A 23,289-nucleotide genomic window follows, 5' to 3' on the forward strand; every position below is an offset into this window, starting at 1 on the left:
TATTTATTTATTTATTTATTTATTTTTGAGGCAAAGTCTTTTTATTATGTACTCTGGCTGTCCTGGAACTTGCTTTGTAGACCAGTCTGGCCTCAAACTCCCCGAGACCCATCTGTTTCTGTTTTCCTGGTCCTGGGATTGAAGGTGTGTATCACATGCCTGGCTTGGTTCTTAGCATTTTTCAAACTTCTTTATAGATAGTATTTTGGCATTACTGTTGTATGGAGGTCCTCTTGGTGTTATTTTATGTGTACTTTCTTTTTTCTTTTTTATTTTTTTTAAAGATTTATTTACTTATTATGTATACAGTGTTCTGTCTGTCTGTATGCTTGCTGGCCAGAAGAGGGCACCAGATCTCATTACAGATGACTGAGCCACCATGTGGTTGCTGGGAGTTGAACTCAGGACCTCTGGAAGAGCAGTCAGTGCTCTTAACCTCTGAGCCATCTCTCCAGCCCTATATGTACTTTCTTTAGTCACTAATTGCTCTACTTTTCTCTCTTCTCCCTCTACCACCCCACTGATTTTTAAAAAAAATCTGGTTTGGTGATTTTTTTTTTTGTCTGCCTGCCTGCCTGCCTTCCCTCCCCTCCCCTCCCTTCCCCTCCCCTCCCTTCCCCTCCCTTCCCCTCCCCCCCCTCCCTCCCTTCCCCTCCCCTCCCCCTCCCTCCTTCCCTCCTTCCTTTCATTTTGTTTTGGCAAGGTCTTACTTTTTAGCTTAGGCTGTTCTGGCATTTACAATGTGGGTCTGACTGGTCTTAAATTGGTAATCCTCTTGACTCAGTTTCCCAAATGCTGGGGGTAGCGTTATTAGCCACTGTACTTGCTCCCTTCAGGTCTTTCTTGAGTGATAGATTGTTTAGGCATCCCTTCACTCCTTCACTCCTTTTCACCCTCACAAACCTGTAGCGGTTGGAACTATAGGAGGTCTCAATGAATCTTTTTCTTTGCTTAGAGGTAATTTGAAGGTTGCAGTGCTTTTGGTCTCTTCCTTCCTTCCTTCCTTCCTTCCTTCCTTCCTTCCTTCCTTCCTTCCTTCCTTCCTTCCTTCCTTTCTTTTTTGGTAGCCTCAAATGTTGAAGTTATAGGCTCTGCCCAGGGAGAAAAGGAGAAGACAGATTGAGAATCAGGTGATTTCATAGCAGTCATGCTACCATTGACAGGTGGACGCATCTTTCCTAATAGGATGTTTGTGTAGTTCATAGGGTTCGCAGCTGGATTAGACAGTGATGCCTCTTCCCCCAACACTTCCAGAGTTTCAGCTTGCCTCCTCTGTGTCTTATAATCAGGGTATGCAGTATCTTCAGTGTAGGTCTTATCTTCTAGTTCTAGTGGGCAGTCAACAGGGCTGTAAAGAACTTTATGATTTTAGAGGCTTTTGGGACTTCTGTGACCAGCTACCCGAAATAGATTATACAATCTTAATTTCTTAATGAAGTCAGCTTGGATTATGATAGCGATTGATTTCGTAGACATACTTTTCATACCTGTCATTTTTTTCTTGTGATGACGTTAGACCTTAAATTACTTCATATTTAGTTTTGTTTGATGGTCTTAGAACAATATAATAGTCACTTCTAAAAGTGAGTTGCTTTTTGAGAATTCATGAAGAATTGGTGTGACTCGCTTAAGTGTTTGATAGTTTGTAATGATGAAACCATCTGTCTCTTGGATTTTCTTTTCAAATCTCCATTTTTCTAAGTACCCGCTTTTAAAAGATCAGATAAGAGAGAGTAGAGAGGGTGAGAGTAATCAGTTTGCACTCTATACAGTTATGAAATTGTCAAAAATGAATTTAATCAAACCAAATGTAGGAGTCATAGGATAGGAAGAAAGACTGAAATGCCATCTTTTAGGCATAACAGTTATTGCAGTCGTGATCTCAGCAGCTCTGGGCTTGTACAAGACTGGCCCTGTCATCAATCAAGTCATGATTGACAAGGGTAGTAGGACTCATGGGACTCTGTCCTTGCTTCTGAACTAATGGATATTGATAGATTCTGACAGAGAGGGAATCATTATCTTCAGTTGTATACCCCACATATTTATAAATATTTTTAGTTAAAAAATATATATTAAAGCTAATGTGTGCGTTCTTTTAAAAAAATTCTCGGTTCCTTGCAATACTATATAAAAGAATGAAGTCAGATTTAACCTTACATCATATTTAGCTTAACTTGGAGTCTCTGGAAGCCAGAATCTAGATGAGAAGCATGTCTTATGAGAGAGGCAAGTAGAACAGTTCCTTCTTTTTGAAATCTCACAAGCCCAGCCTTTACTGTTCACATTTTTACTAGCATTATGGTCTTCCAAACTCCCACCAGAATCTTCCATTCATTTTTGTTTATGGCATTCTAGTTTGTGGTCTGTCCTGGAGAATGTTCTGTGTGTACCTGAAATGAATTTATGTCCTACTACTTTCTACTATTGTTGAATTGTATGTTCTAGTCTATTAGGTCAAATTCACTTACAGTGTTGGTCAGTCTTCTCTTTGCTCAGTTCTTAAGCCATATTGAAAGGGGTATTGAGATCTCCATTATCCATTTCATTTGTATCAGTTTTCCTTCATATATCTTCATGTTCTTAGTGCTATCTTTTTATAATTGTGTGTCTTTCCAGTGATTTATCATTACAAAATATTCTCTGTGTAGTAACATTCTGTTTAAAGTCTGAGTCTAGTCTTGAGCCTAGGTGTATTACTGAATCTAAAATGTGTCTCTCGCAGTGACAGTATGTTCCAGTCATTTAGAAAGTCTTGTTGGTTGGTTGCTTAGTATATTATGTCATTGCCACAGTTAGATATGCAATCCACCCCTCCCCCCCTTTTTTTGCTTTCCTTTACATTTAGCAAGTGCTTTTCCTCTGATTTTTAATTTCCTTCTACCTTTTTTTTTTCTTCTTTTCCATACATATTTTAGTTGTTTCTTAGTGGTTGCTCTTTGTCTTAAAGTCTGCGCCTTACTTAAGCAGAATCAACTTGATACTAATATGTCATAACACAGAGAATTAGCATTCCTACATAACTCTGTTCCTTTAAACTTTCTTTTATGGTATTTTTGTTATACTTATATAGCTCTTATAAGCCCAACAATATAGTTATTACTTTATGTAATTGTGTAACTTACACTGAAGCTGCTAGAAGAAAGGAGAGCAAGTATAACTAAAGCTTTTGTTACTTCGCCTGTCTGGTTCTCCTGTGTGTGTTCCTACGACTGCATGTGGTCATATGCACCTGCACAGACCATTGTTTCCACCCAGCTTTGTGCTGCTGTAGGTTCAAGCACAGTATATGTTATAATGGTATTGTTTTAGAGCATTGATTTTCAACGGTGTATAAGAAGAAAGAAGCATCTACATTGTCTTTGTAATTGTGTAGGCCTTTATGATCATAACCACACTCTACCCAATTATTAATCTATTTTCTGCCTATATTTGTTTGTATATTCTGGGCATTTAATATAAAAGGACTCTCATGGTATGTTGCCTTATGGATTTTTTTCTTTTTTCCCCTTATATTTTATAACTTCTTTAACTGGTGTGCTCTGGTATGATTTCTGTTTGTTTTGTTTACTGGTGTTAACTTGAATTTCTGGTGTTTGAGGTCATCATCTTTCAACTTGAAGAACTTTTAGAATTTATTCGTAGCCTGATCTTTAGCAACAAAGTGCCAGATTTTGTTTATCTGAGAATGTGTTTGTCTTCAGATTTTGAGTGTGAGATACATGATTTGTAGTTGACAGACTTTTTTCCTTGTGCTTTTTGGATCTGTTATTTCACTGTTTTCTAGCTTCTATCATTTCTGCTGATAAGTCAGTTGTACATTTTATAAGATTTACCTTGTTCTTAAATAAAGAACATAAACATAATAAAACATAAATAAAGATTTTTTATGTTGTTTTCAAGACTTTTTACTTACCTTTGACTTTGAATTTTTTTTCACGATCTGTTTACTGATATTTTTGTGTTGATCCTACTTGTAATTTATTGAACTCATTTGATGTATAAGATACTGTTAGGAAATTTTCAGCTATTTTTTATATAAATTTTCTGTTCTATGCTGTGTCCCCTGCCCTTATAGTACTTTCATTATTTATGTAGTAATGTAATTAATGGTTTTTCATGTCTCTCTGAGGCTTATTTTTTTGTTTTCTCTACTCTTTCTATAGCACAACATGTCACGATTTCTGTCTTCAAGTTTGTTATTTTTTGTTTTTGCCAGATCACATGTTGTGGGCAGCTTCAAGTGAACTTTTCATTGCAGTTTTTACATATTTCATCTCTCAAGAGTTTTTAGTAGTTCATTGATTATAATGGTAATCAGTGTAAAATGTGAACCTTGAAACCATAGCAAATGAAAAAAATCCACAAAACCACATACTATGAAATTCCTTTTATATAAAGTATCCGAAATATGCATATGAATAAAGGCAGAATATACTTATGAATAGTCGGCTAGGGTGTGGGTATGGAAATGGATCATGGCTGTTTAATTGGTACAGTTTGGGGGGATTAAAATGGTTTAAATTTAGTTTATAGTAATGATTGTGCATACATGTGAGTATACTGAGGACACCTGTCAGTGGCTACATCTCTCCTTGTGTAGCATCATCAGCTAGGGTAGACCCTTATGAGCACCTGTACCTCTATGCTGGAATTATTGATTGGCTTGACCTTGTGTAGGTAAGCATAGCTGCTCTGAGTTCATGAGCACAACAACCACACCATGTCCAGATAACAGCATTGACAGCGCTCCACTCCATCCTCTGACTCTTCCATTCTGTCTGTTTCTCTTCCACAATGTTCCCTGAACCTTGTGCAGTTGGCCAAGGTGTCCCATTAGAGTTGAGTATTCCACAGTCTCTTACGCTCAGCATTTTAACTGTGTTGCACAGACTGAAGTCCACTGCAGAAAGAAGCTTCTCTGATCTTGAGAGCAGCACTAATCTATAGTTATAAACATAACTATTTAGAAGGTAATTTTACTGTTGCCCTCCCCAGCCATAGACTTTGACTCAGTGTTACAGTACTAGGCCGATCATACTCCTGTGGATCAGGCTTCAGATGCAATCAGAAAACAGTTCTTTGCTTCCCTAATGGCCATGCCACAATTACACTCATGGATCCACCTTGCTTGGCAGGTTGGTACTGTAGCACACAGGGTCCAGTACTACAGAAGATAATGGGTAGGGAGGAAGCTTCCAGGACAGTTCCAGCATAACTTCTGTGTTAATGAATATGTTTATGAATATGGATGGAACCAGTGTACTATGTCTTCAGCAGTAGGGTCTTACCATCTAGTTATGGTGAGTAGCCAAGAGATGACAATAGCCATCATGTTGTTTTGAGGGCTTCTAGAATTTTAAATGGGTGAATTTTATTGTTGAAATTATTGGTTATATTTTAAATTTTATATTTGTCTTATATTAAAATGTTAATTGGGCAAACTTACAGAGATTTTTGTGATCATGTAAGTTATAAGAGACTCATTTAAAAATAAAACAGAAGTAACACACACACACACACACATATATATATATATATATAATGAATATATAATCTAACTAATCTGAGTTATACTGTATAGACTCAGATGTATATTTAACCCTGTGTTACATCTTGGCCGTTCTAGGGATGCCAAACATTTCTTGGACTTTTATTTTTGGTGCGGGAGAATTGTCTGTATTCTGTCAATCATATTTTAATAAAACGCTGATTGGCCAGGAAACCCCAACAAGCCGGCCCTCATATTACATATTTTCAGTGTTATAACTGAGTTATTCAGTTTCATTCACATCCCTCTACAGTAATCATTGAAAAATTTGCTAATGCTGCTATTATTTCACTGTTTGTACCTATGAAACCACAGGCTTGAAAACATTGGTTTTTTGTAAACATTATTTTTTAGTCATTTCTTTAAATATTTTGATATAAATGCTTACATTTAGTTTATTATTTTTCTTGAAGATTAATCTATCCCTGTTCCAAGCAGTAAAGAATGTCTTATTGGTGGTTTTCTTATGTGTCATACTTGTTGTTTCTCTCTTACAAGAGCTTCTCAGTAATGCCTTTGCCTTTCTGTGTATTAAATCTGAGGAGGCAAGGCAATCCTTCACTCATCTTAAAGTTTTAAGAAAGTTAACTTCTTTTTTGCTCCAGGAATTTTTTTAAAGTAAACATAGACACATCAGAGTACACCTTTGTCAGTGTGTATGCGATGTAGTGTTATTCTATTCTTTTTTTAAAAAAAAACATTTAAAACTAATTTTCTTAGAGAAATCTCAAAATGTTTTAAAATATTTGTACATTAAAAAAGAAGACAGTTTAAAATCATTTTTGAAATTATAAAGTTTGCTTAATTGTTCATTTAAAAAAACTTGATTAGCTATTATTCCCCAAGTCAAAGAATTAAATAGTTTTAACATGGATAATAGAATGAAACAACAGAATCAGTTGATTAAATAAATAGATTTAAATATGGCTTTAGAAAATTGTCATGTGATATTGGATTGTTCCCCTTCTTTTTCAGGAACTCTTGGTGTAATAACAGAAGCTACAATAAAAATCAGACCAGTCCCTGAATACCAAAAGTATGGCTCGGTAGCTTTCCCTAATTTTGAACAAGGAGTAGCCTGTTTAAGAGAAATTGCAAAGCAGGTAATAAAAAAAAGTACACAATATTTGCAATTATACTTTTAAAATTCTGCTGCATAATTGTGATATTTTAAGTACTCTATATTTAGTTGTGTTATGTTTGTAATTTTTTCTGAGTTTTACATGGGAAGTTGCCCCTTTAAGTATGCTTATTTCCTTCAGTAGTTACATTGCTCTCACACCTATCTTTTGTTCAAAGATGCTTGTTGATTTGAGACCAATGTAAGATAGGTGTTTAGATTCATGGCTTTGAATGTTTCTGCTTTGGGTTGAATGTTGTTTTTGTAAGTTATTTTGGAATAATGTATTTTGTGATAAATAAATTAAAATATATTTAACTTAAATAAGACATTTTGTTGAAATTAGAAGTAGCCAGGTTTTGGTGGTGCACATATTTGATCTGAGCATTCAGGAGGCAGAGACAGGCAGATGTCTGTGAGCTCATGACCTGGTCTGTGTAGTGAGTTCCAGGACAGCCACGGCTATGGAGATAGGTCCTGTCTTAACCCTGCCCCCCAAAAGAAAGATAAGGAAGAAATTAGAGGTAATGACTGAATATCAGTAACCCCCAAACTTAGAAGTTTCAAATGTAGACAAATGTTTTTAATACATAGGATGTGCTGGTAGGTAGGTGCTACTTGGTTTCATAATATTATTTTAGCCAGTGTTTGAGTAATATAGTTAATGTATACTTCTTTGTAATCTTAAAAAAGAAAAACTCCACAATTCCTGCCTTCTGCCTTCCTAAAAAGAGAAACATCATTGTTCCTTTTTTTTTTAAAAAAGACTAGCTAATGCCAAATAATCTTTTTATTTCATTGTATGTTTTTGTGTGGAAATATCTAACTTTATTCATTGTTTGAACTGCAGTAGTTTAATGTGTCATTCCTTTTTCAACCTTTTTCAGCAGTGAGGAGATTAAGGCAGTATATTCCACCCCTTCTTGCTTTCTCTAGACACATTGAGTTCTGTAATATTCTCCATTAGGTATATGCAAGCAGAATCGTTTTTTGTTTTGTTTTGCTGCAGAGTCTCACTGTGTCTCTTTGGCAAGCCTGGAACTTGCTATGTAGATCAGACTGGCCTTAAACTCAGAGAAATCCACTTGCGTTGGCCTTATAAATGCTGGCATTAAAAACTGGGATACCACACCTGGTCCTGCAAGGGGCCTTTTTGATATGACCTGTATAGATCCACTTCTTAGTATTCAAAGAAAACTGGAGGGAGACTCTGATAAAGGCAAGGAAATATCTAGCCAATTATTCATATTCCTGTTTGTTGTCTGTGTTTTCTGTGCTACCTGGTTCCTGCAGTTGTTAAGTCCCAAAGAAATCACACAGAGGTCTACATTAGTTATAAACTAATTGGCCCATTTGCTCAGGCTTCTTATTAACTCTTATAACTTATATAGCCCAGTATTCTTATCTGTGTTAGCCATGTGGCTCAGTACCTTATTCAGTGGGGCAGTTACATCTTGCTTCTTCTGTGATCTGGTTGGGACTACAGAGGGAACTTCCTTCTTCCCAGAATTCTCCTGTTCTCTTTGACCCGCCTCTTCCTTTCTGGTTGTCCTGCCTATACTTCCTGCCTGGCTATTGGCCAATCAGCATTTATTTAAAATCTAATTGACAGAATACAGACAATTCTCCCACACCACCTGTTAGACTATAAGATAGTGAAAGGCAAAGAAGCCTCACCTTCCACAGTCCAAGACAACCACTGGAGTGTCTGTTCTGTTTTGTGGTACTGAAAGCTGATCATACCCAGGGTCTTGTGAATGTAGGCAAGTGCTCTCTACCATTGAACTATATTCCTGGCCCTTTAAAAACCTGTTTATTTTAAATGGGCTGCCACAAAACTGCCGAGGAAAGCTGGCGCTCACTGTAGGCAGGCAGGCCGGGAGCTCTTGGTCCTCGTGCTTTACCTCTCAGGCCTGGCCTCTGTTTTTGAAGTGTGTGGTCCTGGGAATTCCAGTATTGCTCTGAGCATGCTGGGCAAGCAGTCTGTCACCAGTCTGTATTCCCAGCTGCTGCTAATGTTTTAAAGAACTTAAAATAAGGAAAATATTAGACACACACACATACACACACACACACACAGCATTTCTTGTGCTCTTTATTTTACTTAATTTTGCATTCTGAGCTACTCATTCTATGTGGTGTTTTCCATTTCCAAGAGATACGATCACCAGATTTAGCAATAGATAAGGATAACTTTTATAATTGTTAGCAGTTGTTATAGCCTGCTAGGCTTCGTGTAGGCTTCTTTGTGGTGGTTGACATGGTCCTGGCATGAACATGTTTGGACGTGTGGCAGGTCACCTAGGTGCCAGTATTAACAGCTGACATTTTTAATACAGGAGTTCAAAATTCACCTAGACTCTGCTTCATGCCATGCTTAGACAGCTGGAGTACAGAGTATTATGTCATACTTCCTAGCACTAAGACATGGTGGTGATGTTTAAGAACATTACCATGGAACTTTTTTAGGAGTAAATATGTGTTCTACTAAAATGATAACCAGGAATGAAGAAGTGAAGTTCAAGTGTGTTCTGAGGGTGTTGCTAAGTCTTCTGCCACTTAAATATCAAGGATGCACAGCCATAAAGGAAATGTGCTGGGTAAGAAGGCTTTCACAGAGCTGTGTGGCTGTGCTTCTGAGTTAATAACTAGAAGAATGGGAGAGCTAGCTTTTTATTTTTTTTTAATTTAAAGAAAGTATTTGGAAGTTGACTAATTAAAAAATAAAACAATAATTTCAAAATACATATCAATTTGATTTAAAAGAAACAAAACAAAACAAGCTCCCAGAATGTAGCTCGTGCTTTATTCAAGATTTAGTCCCTATCTTCTCTAGGTCATGTTTGGAACATTGTATTTCGCGTTAATCAGTATTGCCTGTGTTTTTCATAACAAGAGAAACATGAATGCCAAAGTAATCTTTCTTTGTTTAAAAGAGTGGAGAGTGTTCTATTAGCCGCAACAGGAAGATAGAACAGAGAAGTTCTTCCCTAAGTGATGGCTTCTCCAGCAAAGGAAACATGCAAAGCTTATGTAAGAGACCCATGTATTACACAGGGGAATGCCCGTTAGAGGCGGGCACATTTTGAGCATGGGTAGTTGAAAGTTGTTCAAGCAGGAAGATGGATAGGTTTAGGACATGCTCAATTTTGTGGTAAGGCACTTATTGCAGAGGGTAAAGTGGTGGACGGAAACACTTGGGTATGTTCAGCTTGTGCCATAAAGATGGCAGGCACGAGTGTCTCTGGGCATGCTTGCTTCCCTCTCGAAAGATTTAGCAGCTCAGGATTGGCTGTGCTTCTTCATTGCATCTTCTGTCAGCTCAAATCAGATTAAAAAAAATAATAATTGTAAAAGTTGAAAAAGGATTTTGGGTTTGTATATTTTCTTGACAAAAGATCTCAGAAGGATCATGTTCTCCTGAGTTGGCTAATGCCACACTTCCTAGACTCTCCAGGGCAGTGGACTCATCAGCAAATATTATAATATAACTCAGGTCTTTTATGCTTTCTTGAATGGCCATCCATTTTCCCACACTGCATACTCAATTGACAATGCCTTTGGTGTCATCATTGAGAACTGATGTGTAGATCTACAAAAATCTGTTCATAGTGTTATCATGGTGGAGCCATTCAGTTTGAATATGAGTAACTGATGCAGTCTGGTGAAGTTTTTATAGTTGGATGTACTCCTTTTGGAAAATGAAACAGAAGATCTACTTGTGCTGTTGAGAGCAGGGTAGACTCCTTTCCTTCCTTGCATAAAGCAGCAAAACTTGCCCTCGAGTAAAGAGTTTTAAGACTCTTAGATACCCAACTGATGCCTGTAGTGCAGTTCACTGTGCTGAGTGTCCATCTGGAAAGAGGCAAGAGTGACTGATAGTGCCACCGTGTGGCTCTAGAGCAGATCAGCGAGAAAGTGCCTCTTTAGACCAGAGTTCTGTGTACTTTGTAATAATCAGCTTTCCAGACAAATCCTGTAGACTAGAATAGAAAACTTGCCTACTTTGAATCTGATTTAAAAATATAGCATTGTTCCCAATGTGAAGCATGGCTGAGAATGCAGTTTGGTAGTATCACATTATTTGGAGACCCAAATATTTCATGTCTTATAATGCACATGTACAGGCTAATAGTTTTTTATTGCTTAAGAATTATTGACCTTATCAGTTTACTACTGAGTAGGAACTTCATGCCAACAGTAGGTAATGTATCTTGTTCTCCTTTTGTAATAGTATTTGCAGACAGAAAAAAGCTTAGAAAATCATGTTTACTCAGTTGGGATTCGGAATTTCAGTTGCTAGCAGGGGATAGTAGACTAAAATCGTGCCTGCTTTGTGATCGGGTCAGGTTCTAGATGCTTCTGATTCTGTACGTCATCTCACACTTGCCATTTGTCAGTGTTTTCACTCAAGTCGCTCTCAGAAGTGCAGGCTGTAAGGTGGGTGAGTGTCTTTGGGAAAGGAAGGTGTGGTGGTTCACAGTAGCAAAGCTGGTGCTACATGTTGGCTTTTCTTACTGCTCTTCCTGAGGGGGAGAACTAAGCAGCCTCAGCTGGGAGTGGGACGCTCCCCTCAGGTTTCATGGGATCTTGTCTAGGTGAGAAATTGTCCTCTTTCCCTGCCCTCTGAGGGTTTAGGAAGGAAGGGTTTGTGGGTGATCCCTAAGTGGTGTGGCAATACAGTCTCCACATTTGCTCAGTAGATCTAGGGTGATTCCTTAAGACTCTCCTAGAAAGTAAGTTCCACAAGAGTTAAGAGTTGAGGATGTTCTACATGTCAGATACAGCATCTTATTATTCTTGTTAGTCCAAAAGCAACTCCGATGACATACAGGAACAAGCTTAATAGCGCAGACTCTTCTTGCTTTTGGTTGTTTTCAATAAGAATTTAAGATTCTGTCCTTTATGTTGAAAGAGGGGCGTTTCTTTCTATTAGAGAAAAACTGACTAGAATAAAGTAGTATTATTCTCTGTGCTAACTTAAAAAGTAACAGATATCTCAATCTAACTTTTTAATAAATTAAAAAAAAAGGCAGTCTCTGTAAGGAACACCTTAAAAATATTTATGAAACATGTTTTCCTTAAACTAAACCATGGCTAGTGCTAGAGAGAAAACCATAACATGCAATTTTATTTTTTATTTTGTTTTTGTTTTTTGAGACAGTTTGTAACTTTGGTGCCTGTCCTGGAACTAGCTCTTGTAGACCAGGCTGGCCTCGAACTCACAGAGATCTTCCTGCCTCTGCCTCCCGAGTACTGGGATTAAAGGCCTGGGCCATCACTGCACGACAACATGCAGTTTTATTTGAGATAAAATTTCTTAGATTTCTCAGTAAGCCCACTATAACTTTGTTGAAATACCCTTCCTAGGTTATTTCTGACAACTACTAGCAGGGGTCACTATAGCTAGGTCTCCTCACCTTATCCGCTATAGTGGACTCAGTGTTGCTTACTGGGATAGTATGGTGTGAATTTGAACTCCAGTTCTTAGAGTTTATACTCTCTATCCTTGAAAGAGGATTGAATTCATTTTTTAGCTTGACCTCCCCATTTAGTTTTGAAAGCAATGGAGACATCCTGATCTGAGCTATACACACCATAAGACCAGGGACATGATTTTGATGTACTGATTATATGAACTCTCTCTGGTGAGTTGCTGTGCTAACTTTTAATTTTTTCATAGTCTAAGTACTTTTTATATATTTAGTATGATCTGCTATACTTTTCAAATTATTAGTTGCTAAAGGCCAACATACTAACCTAGATACTATTTTTATTTGAATTCTTAACTTCTGTGAATTTACTTAAGACAACAACTGAAGAACTGTTTACTAACTTTGAAATCTGTTGACTTGAATTTGATAATTTTTTTGTAAAATTCAGTGTTAAAAACTGCATGTTTTGGAGTAGTATTTATTCATTTAACTCAGCGCCAAGTTAAAATCACATTCAGTGAATATTGGTAGCCGCATGATTTAGCAAATACTCTAAAACTCTCTTGCCAAAATTGATCTGCAGTTGCTGGACCGCTTCCACCCCAGAAGATACCTGCTAGGCCAGGTTCCTCCCAACAGTAAGTCTTCACTGAGAGTGGGGCCTTCGTCTCCCATTTCCTCAGCACACACACTGGCTGTTTTATTAATAGCATCTGCTCTTAATGCTATTAAGAGCAGATGAAGTGGGATCTGGCTGGTGGCAGCAGGTAGAATTCACAGTTCTCACTAGAAATTTTAACACCCCACTGAAAAAGAGCTCTGAATTCTTTAATACTTTATGATGTGTTTATGCTAACACTTGCAAACATGTATGCTATAGATGTTACCTAGTGTATGCCTATAGATATCCTACTTACTTCATGAAGAAAGGAAATTTGGCCTAAATAAGTTTCATATGTTATTAGAAGTCACCACACTCATTTTATTAAAGGCATCTGGTTTTATAAATGTGAAGAAAATTGATCCTTCTTTAAGTATATTGGAAACTGGTGGTGCTTTTAGGATTTACTGACCAAACTCTAATACCTTTATATCAATTTGAAATTATTCTTTTGTAATTTTTTGGACTGTTACACTTTTAGTAGGAGTACAAAATGACAGACATGGTAGTTTTGATGTAATCTTTGATTTGACTATGAAGCTAAGCACTATGTGTGTGTGTGTGCACGAGCAAGGCTATATATATGATAAACTTGAAACTGCTCACCAGTAGTCAGGACATCTTGATCGCTTCTTTGCTATTTCATAGCCATCTGACCTTGGACAAATATTTTAACCTTATCCATCTGTGTCTGTCTGAAAAGCAGTTAGTGCAGGTTCTGCTTCTGTGGCAGGTCTGTTGATTGTGTGGAGTAAACCAGGGCACAGTTGGAAACCACGGTGTCCCGTACCATGTGAAGTGATGGGCTCTTGTCACCATGTGTAATCGATTACCTGCCACTGTCTCTTCAGACCTGCTAGTGACTCTGAAAAATCAATTGAATTATCTCATTGTTAGTATTTTGATGAATAAATAAATTGCTTAGGCTTTAAAATAGGAATCTTGTCTATCCTTATATTGGGTAGAATTCTGTTTTATGCTTTTATAAGTATTAAATACTTGTTCAACTAAAAACAAGTAGTAGCCAAAATGTCTTAATGCATATTTTAAGCTTTTAAGGAGTTTTGGAACTTTATATATTTTATTGATAAATGATACTATGAAGACATATTTTAAAAGTTTATGACTTTTTTTGTAGGCTGAGACAGTAGGGAGTGCTGTGAGTTTATATGCAGTCTGGGCTGCAGAGCAATATTCTGCTCAAAAAAATGTTTATAGCATTTTTAAAATATCTGCTCCAAAAATAGCCCTTGGTAGAGCTTCAGCTGGTCTAGAATCTTGTGTAGGAAGCAATAACCCTGCTTGGGTTTCAGACCCTTTTACAGTTTTTATCATCACAAAGTTATACAAGGGCAGGCTGAATTGTCTTGTCCACAGTCTTGCGATTGGTGTGGTTACTCAGCTCTTGCATGTTTCGTATGCTTTCTAAGTTGGACATCTACAGTCTGAAATCCAAATGCGCCTAGATCGGAAATTTGGTGTTGGTAAGTTGTTGCTGAAAAAAATTGAATTTCAGAGCATTTTAGGTTTCAGATTTACAGGTGAAAGTTGCTCAACCAGTACCTGCTGTTTAAACTTTGTTTTGTATTGTTTTCCCTTTCTTCCTTGCAACTCTTAGTTTGTAAACTCGGAGGTGTACGCGTGTGTGCGTGCGCACACACACACACTCCGCTGGGGCAGACTTATTCTTTAGATAAATATTTTTTAACATCCTCCTTTTTATTATTTTTATTTTTATGTGCATCAGGGTTTTGCCTGTGTGTCTGTGTGAAGGTGTCAGATCCCCTAGAACTGGAATTACAGACAGTTGTGAGTGGCCATGTAGGTACTGGGAATTGAACCTGGGTCCTCGGGAAGAGTAGTCAGTGCTCTTAACCTCTGAGCCACCTCTCCAGCCCCCTAGATATACATTCTTAACCATCAAAGTATCATTGTTGTTTGCATTATATGTAACCCTAAAAGAACTTTAAACTGTGATTGTGTCACATGTGTTTTTCTATGTAAAGTAATTCTGAGGAAGGATTCAAAAGAAGGAATGGTTCCTAAGGTTGTCTTTGAAGATATTGCAGATGTTTTAGAAGTTTTTTGGCATACAAAAATTTCCACCAGTGCTTCCTGGTTTTGAAAGTACGAAAGAGGTTAGTGATGGTCTGAGTGATAGAGCATTTGCCAGCAGGTGCGTGGCCACAGCCTTGTTCTCAGCACTGTGAAAGGAAGAGGGTGTGGGGTGGGGAGAGGGAGCAAAATACTGTGCAAGAACCTAGCAAAATATTACAAAATATGCAATTCTTAAAAAGTTCTACTTTGTTGTAAAATAGTCCATTTTGAAGAGTGGAATTTCTTTTAAGTTATTCTTCTAGGTTACTGCCAGGCAGCAAGTATATTTTATTGCTAAGTTTAAAGTATGTATGAATTGTTTTTACACATAGATTTCTCTAAATATTTTTATAAATTATTGATGTTTTGTCTTCGTGAAGTTTTTCCACATATCTTTAGACACTAAGTTGTTGAAGCCTTGTAAAGTAACAGTCAGGTCCTGCTGTGTGACTTTGTTGAACCGATTCCCACTTCTTTTAAAACAGAGGTGTGCTCCTGCATCGATCCGCCTCATGGACAACCAGCAGTTTCAGTTTGGTGAGTAACAGTGCTCAGTTAGCCTCCAGAACTCTCAGAGAACGGTGGTCGTCACCGTGCTGTCCCTCGTGGAGCTGCTCAGATGGCCGTGGTGGAGGGCTGTGGGGAGCACAGGGGCCTCATTCATGGAGGAAAGCTTGGAGAGGCTTCTGTTGGGGGTGGCACTTGCTCTGAATCTTCAAGGGGAAATGGAGGTTTGCTTGAGTCTTCTACCTGACCAAATTTGTTCCCTTGTTGGCAAAGCCGAACTTGTGAAAGCACAATAGCATGTTTTAGAGTCTCCAAATACTTCAGTGACTATTATCCTGTCTGCTGTGGTCTTTCTTTGTGGAGGAGGCATCGATCATTTTGGCCTTAGCCCTTTCTGGCAGTGTTGTTCAGGGTGAGTTAAAGCACAATTAATAAAAACTCAGAGAAATTGGGGTTCAACTTGAAGATCCAAAAAGCAAAGCAGCCAGCCACTGGCTCTTACCTTGACCTCAATCCAAAATGGCCATCCTGCCTCCAGGAATCTCAGAATGAGACTGAGACTGAGAGCTGTCTCCTCCTGTTTTATAACTCTTTCTACTGGGATTAAAGGAGTGCACCACTGGGATTAACTGTGGCAAACTAGTATGGCTACTGGGATTAAAGGTGTGTGTTATCACTGCCTGGCTGTCAGACTGACCAGTGGGGCTGTTTTATTCTCTGATCTTCAGACAAGCTTTATTTATTAAAATACAAATGAAATGCCACTACAGTGAGCGAGGAGGGAATGGACTGGAGATGAAGCTGCATGGGTGAACAGTGCAGGGTCGAATCTGGAGCACCTGGAATAGAGTGGCCACGGTGGAGAAGAGGGGTAGGTTTTCAGGACAGCCATTAGCTGCCTGCCAGTGGCAATCTGAAGGGAAGATTGGGAACATCTCTAGACGTTGATTGGTTGATTGGCAGTGGAGTTTTGAGAACATGTATTATAGTGGACGGTCAGGGGTGCTGCTGGGATAGTTGTGTGGAGAATAGTAAGCAGCTATGTCTAAAAACATTTTTCTAAAATGTTAGACTTTTCAGGGCTTTTTGGTTTTTTGTTTTGTATATTTTTTCAGGGCTTTTTGATTTTTTGTTTTGTTTTTGATACTCTGTCTTTCATGTGCTGAAGTTTACTTTGGGACTTAGTTTTAGGAATTTAAAAACCTGAGAAACAGTTCCTGAAATTATTGCCATTTCTCAATAGCAAATGCCAAGGGCTAAGATAGGCAGGCTTTGGTTAATTGCCTTAGGGCAGCTTAGATTTTAATGGGGGTGGGGTGGGGAAATGTTTACGTTCAATAGCAACCTAAGTAAGCATGCCAGGCTCTTAACAGATCAAGAATTAGTTTTTAAATTAAAATTTTCTAAGTCAGTCACTGTTTAAATTTTTTTAAATGTTATTTTTTAAATATTATTGATAAAGATTTCAGATAACTGTGTCCTTTAAATAATGAAATAAACAAGCCTCCTTTTGTGCTTTGACCTGTCTGTAATTGGAGATCTAGGTGTTAAGAGAGTCATCTCCAACTGTGTTGTCTTTTACATGTTATTGAGGTAGTAAACTGTCTCAAGTATACACACCTTTGTAAAACCACATGTAATTTGAGCAGATTTTATTTTTGAGCAGGATGTGTAACAGTTTACAGTGGGCATTCGAGGAAGGGTCTTCTGGTGCCATCATCCAGTTCCTCATTCTCTTAGAGATGTGCCAACACACCCCCTTCTAATTCTAGACTTAGTCATTATTTTTAATTCTTAATAATCTTTAAACTTTGCTGTAGCAGCAGGACGCTTGTTGGTTCCAGGCCGCTTAGCCCTGAGATAATCACACAGAAACTGTATTAATTAAATCACTGCTTGGCCCATTAGCTCTAGCTTCTTATTGGCTAACTCTTATATTAATTTAACCCATTTCTATTAATCTGTGTATTGCCACATGGCTGTGGCTTACCCACTAAAGTTCTGGTGTCTGTCTCCAGCAGGGCTACATGGCTTCTCTCTGAACTTGCCTCCTTTCTCCCAGCATTCACTTTGGTTTTCCCCGCCTAGCTCTACTCTACCCCATCACAGGCCAAGACAGTTTCTTTATTCATTAACCAATAAAAGCAACACATAGGCAGAAGGACCTTCCATACCACTTTGCATACAGAGTTGAACCTTGTGAAATCTAGGCTTGACTGTTTCATCTCCTCTTCACTTAGCCACTAGAGAGATCCTTTTGAAATACCACACATTTTTTGGCTGTGACTTTTTTATTTGCTTTCTCTATTGGTATATAGTCATAGTACAGTGTTGGCTTTCATAATGAGAATGTCTTTCAGTGATATCATATTTCCCCATATGCACATGCCCCCCCCGCCTCACCCTTTCCCATTATAGGTTGTAATATTTTTGATTCCTCATATCCATTGAAGATTCTATCTATATATCCTGTCATGGCTTTCTGATTTAGCAATTAAAAGAGTAGTTCTTAACACAGTAAGTGATATGCAGGACTGTACCAGCCATGTGGCTGATTGATGAGTGCTTATGTCATACTGGTTAATGAAGTACAAGACTTATTATTAATTATACTATTTTTGTTACTTTTATTTCTCCTTATACAACCCTTAATACAATATATTGAAGTTATCTATTTTCAGTATATCAACATGATGTACATATTTACTGTGTAGACAAGGCTTCCAAATTTGAGGAATATATTTTTTCTCTATATATCCTGCACTTAACATGTAATGAACATTTAGGTGTTGGTTGGATTACATTGAACTGGCAAAAGAGTGAACAAGTCCGAGAAAACTTACAGCACATTTCTGAACACATTGTTATTGTCACAGTTTTCATATACCACCTGTCAGCTGAGCTTTGAGGTGATGAGTCTACAAGTTGTGAGGGATAGAGTTGTGATTAAACTCAGTTTGTCTGATTTTAGAACTCCATGCTTAAACTGTCTAATCACTTCAGAAATACATTGTTGGTAAATCCCTTTCGATGAGTTACTACTACAGCATCATGAAACTGATGCTGTATGCTAATTGATTCTAGTCATGCTTTCTGACTAAAAGATTTAGAAATCGATTTACTATAAGAATAAGACACACTAACCAAAATATAATATATAGGCAATAGCAACTTGATGAAAAAATGGTCAACCCACTTAGAGTCAGTATCCTTTTTATAATATTTGATTTAATTCAGTATTGTGTTTGAATGTGGCTGATTCCCACCATTGGAAAGGGAATGATGCCCACCTGAGTCAGTGGATTAAGGTGATTATCTATCCTTAAGGATTATTCACACAGGATTAGTAACATTTGGAGTTCTCGTGCATTGTTTAAAGATAAGTGGATTTGAAGACTTTTGTATAAAGCATAAATTAAATCTTTTGCAAGAATTCAATACTACTCAGGACTTTGGTGGTAGTGGGGATAAAGCTAGACTTCGAGTGTGCTAGGGAAGCATTCTATCACTGAGCCATATCCCAGCTCTCTTTTTACCTCTTGAGGCATGGACTCAATAAGATGCCTACTAGCCTGGCCTTGAACTCTGTCTTTGGACCTTGAACTTTCAGTTCTCCTGCCTCATCCCCTTGTATATCTGAGATTGCAGTCCTGAGCCCCGAGGCATAGCGCAGCATGTTCTGTGTTTAATTTTGGTTATTAATGTAGGGTGAGTCCTATTTGGCAAAAAGAAGTAAGCTCCTGATGATGTACTATTTCTAAGTTTATAGATGCTTAAATTATCTTTTAAAACATAGTTATGTTGAAGAAACATCTCTTACATCTTATAGGAAAGAAAAAAGTTTCTAGACAAATCAGATTTTGATCCCGGGACTCATAAACACCACAAGACAGTTCCACCCCACAGTTCACTTTCTCTGTTTGCTACCTTGTATGTCTCTCAGTTTCTCACTATTGCAGCCGTAGATGGGTATCTCTTAGTCTCTACGGACGACCTATTTTGCTTAGTCTTTCATGTAACCTAGTTTTGTCGTTACAATCAGGAAAAACAATGTGGTGAGTAAGTATTTTATATTGAATTCTCACTTATAAATGAATTGGAATAAAAGGTTGGTAATGATTGTTTTAGGAGCAACTAGATTGTCCTTTGCATTTCTTTCAAAGGAAGATCTTATACTTCAGAATCCTCAACCCTAGAAGACTAGGAAAAAACCCCTTTCTTTGAAGACAATTTTAGGTTTGCTAAATACTTGAGGATCCTTTTTGAAAACTCTGCATAAACAGGACAGAATTTTTTAAAATTGTGCTCAGCACTAAGGCCAGATGTGGGACTTAACTGGAACCATCCAGTGCTGAGAAGTTGCTCCTCTTTGAAAACTGTGAGAAAGCAGTAGAAGGTTCTTACCCAATTAAGCGTAATCTGCAGGCGGTGATGTTAATTTAACAGACTCTGAAATGCTGTTTGTGTTATTTTGGCAATTTTAACTCCCTGAGTGTGATTAAGGAAGCAATTGTTAGTTTTATGCTAAGAATTCTAAATGAGTTAAGAATTAAGAAGCAACCTTAAACTTCACATGGACTCCATATTTGGTTATGGTTCTGTGTGGTTTCTGTATAATTAAAAAAATGATAGTAAAACCAGCCACCACTGGATATTCTTAATAAAATAAAAATTAATGAGGTGGTTTTACTGTGTGTAAATTATACCATTGGAAGATAACTGAAAGTCTGTATAGTATTAATTACATGTAGTAATTTTTCTTAAAAAAACAGTGACTTTTAAAAGTAAAACACTGTCACACTTGAAAGAATGTAGAGGTAAAAGATCTTAATAAAAGCATCCATATAAATTACAGCTGTAAAGACTTGCTTCCCTTAGAATACTAAATTAAAGCCATCTTTTGATCTCAAAACACCTAATTTGTTATTCATTTAAACTGTAAACTTTTTTCTCTTTCCTAGGTCATGCTCTTAAACCTCAGGTTTCCTCTATTTTTACATCATTTTTAGATGGATTAAAAAAGTTTTATATTACAAAGGTAAGACTAAAAAAAAAATCTAAAATTGTACTTGCATAGGATGTAAGTTTTTCTTCTTGCCTTCTCCCTATACACACCTCCCATACCGCTGTTTTTCTGTGGGGTGCTGTGTTTTTATGTGGGAACAGGTATGTTAGCAACTGAACTGTGTAGTCAGGTCAGTTTGTATCTGGTTCTAAAGTCTAAAAACAGCTGCATTGAGCAGTCTCATGGTGGCGACATTCCCTATAGTTGAAATTTTTTTTAAAGTTGTACTCAGGAGTGAAATGAGATTGGGTTCATTTATTTATTTAGTGTTTTATTCCTGAGAATTTTGAAAGGCTGTACTAGTGTGTATGACCATGACAGTAATGTGTGTCAGTGTGTATCACCGTGGCAACAATGTGTGTCAGAGTGTGTACCACCGTGACAACAATGTGTGTCAGAGTGTGTACCACCGTGGCAACAATATATCATTTTATTGTTGTAGTTGGAAGATTTTGTCATTATTTTGCTTATAGGTAATGTTTATTGAAACGCCAGAGAGATTGAACTGTCTCTGTCTTTTCTGGGTGTAATTTTGTATGAACTATTTAAATGTGGTTGTGCTAGGGAGGGTTCCCTGTTTGTCCACTGCACTTTGACACACACCCTTTTGAGTAATGGAATACGAGGTACCCTTTGGCATGAATTTTGTAAATAACATTTTCCAACCAAGTACCTCCCTTTTTAATAGAGTTTTTCATTCTGGTGCTATGTGAATTTAAATTTATGTCTGTTCTTAGGACTATTTAATCACTTCTAAGCTAAGAAAGCCCTTTCTCTTCTAGTATATTTAGGGACCTTTTACTCCCCAACCCTCATTATTTTCTTGTGTTGTCCTGTTTTTTGTTTGTTTTTGTAGTATTGGGAATAAAACTCAGGGTCTCACACACTAAGCAAGTGGTCTGATATTAAGCTATACCATATCCTTTGCCTGTTTTAATTGACAGTGAAAGGTTTTGTGGGTTTTGTTGTTTTATTTTGCTCTTTTGCTGTTAGATGAAGATCTAGATTGCTCTCCAGCTCCTCCTCTCCTGTGCTGACCCTTGTGTCAGCAGTAGTGACTGGAACTAATGCCTGCTTCTTTTTACATTGATGCCAACGGCACCTTACTATGTACTGTACTACCTGAGAATAGATACTGCTCATTCTTTGTAATAGCTTCTGTTTTGTTTTTGAAAAATTAAAAAAATATAGTCTAGTTTTACCTCTTATTATTTAGAATTTTCTTTGTTGCCACCATTATGTTTATTATTCTAGAAAAATTTTAGAGACTTGTCCTTTTCAAATGTACACGTTTTTTTTTATTAAAATTGGAATATTCTAGCATATTAATTTGTACAAGTATTGGTAAATTCAAAATAATTTATGCATTCAGGACCATCTGTGTTACTTTTTCCCCCTATTGAATTGATATATTTCTTTTTAAAATTAGTATTAGTTCTTTGCATGCACAAGATCTTTTTGTTACTATTATGTAATGTGTCACGGTTGGTTTGTAGAGATGTTGTTAGCTCCACCCAGATGCTTTGCTCTGTGGTTCTGTAATTTGTATTTGTTTGTGTAATTACAGTTAAAATTCTGGCAGGTTACCCGTTGAATTACTGTATCAGAAGATGATTATAATACTACAGTACTTTGAAATATAGTGTATTTGTACTTGTGTTTGGTCTTGACATGCTGGGCCTCAAGCCCAGGACCTTCTGCAGGTCAAGCAAGCACTCACCTATGAGGTGGACTTCCACAGCAGCATCAGGTCAGGCAAGTGTTTACCTGTGAGGTTCACACGTCAGCTGTTCTTGTTCGTGGACAGGGAAAGCCTCAAAGCTCACTGCTTAACAGGCTGCTGTAACTGAGGTCATGTTAGAAGAAAAAGAGCAAAATGTATTTCACTTTACTGTTTTATAAGCTAAGGCCTCTCTGTAATAATACAACTTTATTTTATATTTTGTAGTTTAAAGGATTTGATCCCAATCAACTAAGTGTAGCCACGTTACTGTTCGAGGGGGACCGTGAGAAGGTTCTTCAACATGAGAAACAAGTGTATGACATTGCTGCAAAATTTGGGTATGGCTTTGAGTTTATAGCAAAGAGGAAGTGTGCTGAAGTTGTGCTGGCTTCATACAGACTGTATGTGTCAGCAGGCTGTATTAAATTCCTTGTGATTTATGAAAGTAAGCTTAAAATATTTTTATCCCAAAAATTTGTAGGAAGAGTAATCTGTTGCTTTGACCTAATTTTACACATACACAATGTGTGCATGTTATATAATGTTAAATATTTTTTTTGCTTTTCCTAGATTTTTTCTTTAATGACAACTTTGTATTGTGTTATTTGTTGTGTAGGAATGAAACAATTGTCCTGAACCTAGTTCATGTATAAAACATATTACTAATGTGTTTTAAAATGGAGCTTATGTTTAGTCTGTGATATTTGATAAATTATCTATACTCTACCCCCTGTCACTTACTGTTTTATGTGGGTATAAAGAAACAGAACACACTTCCCATATAACCAACTGAATAATGGTGGGGTGGTTTGTGTCTGCTTGATGGATGAGAAGACTGATGGGGAGAGCTCCAGTGGGTAAGCCATTTGTCAGGGCTGTGTTCCGCCTCCCTTCTCAGGTGCCGAAACCAGCAGTCTTTCCCATTTGTCCAGGGCCTAGGACATCCCCAACGTTAAGCTTATCCTGAACTCTGCAACGTTTATCTACCTTCCTTTTTTCTGTCTTAAGACACTCACTTAAGTTGGAGATAATGCTTTACAGTGTCCCACCTTGTGCTGTGCTGCCTTAGCACTTTATTTCCAGGACTGAAATTAGTGTTAGATACTGTCTTCTTAGAGGAAAACTGTCTC

The 23,289-nt window shown here is 37.4% G+C and overlaps 1 protein-coding gene across 2 annotated transcripts in view; it reads left to right on the top strand.

Annotated features, from left to right (window-relative positions):
• Agps (alkylglycerone phosphate synthase) overlaps positions 1-23,289 on the top strand; it is a 94,061-nt gene that overhangs the window by 37,250 nt on the left and 33,522 nt on the right. For both annotated transcript variants that reach the window (XM_085680936.2, XM_087900068.1), the window contains exons 11-14: positions 6,527-6,654; positions 15,350-15,401; positions 20,333-20,409; positions 22,385-22,497. In XM_085680936.2, the coding sequence (XP_085537062.2) occupies positions 6,527-6,654; positions 15,350-15,401; positions 20,333-20,409; positions 22,385-22,497 (370 nt within the window). The remainder of the gene's footprint in view (positions 1-6,526; positions 6,655-15,349; positions 15,402-20,332; positions 20,410-22,384; positions 22,498-23,289) is intronic.

Source organism: Myodes glareolus, chromosome 21 (assembly GCF_982192425.1).
Source record: "Myodes glareolus chromosome 21, mMyoGla1.1, whole genome shotgun sequence".
In the NCBI taxonomy this organism is placed as follows: domain Eukaryota; kingdom Metazoa; phylum Chordata; class Mammalia; order Rodentia; family Cricetidae; genus Myodes; species Myodes glareolus.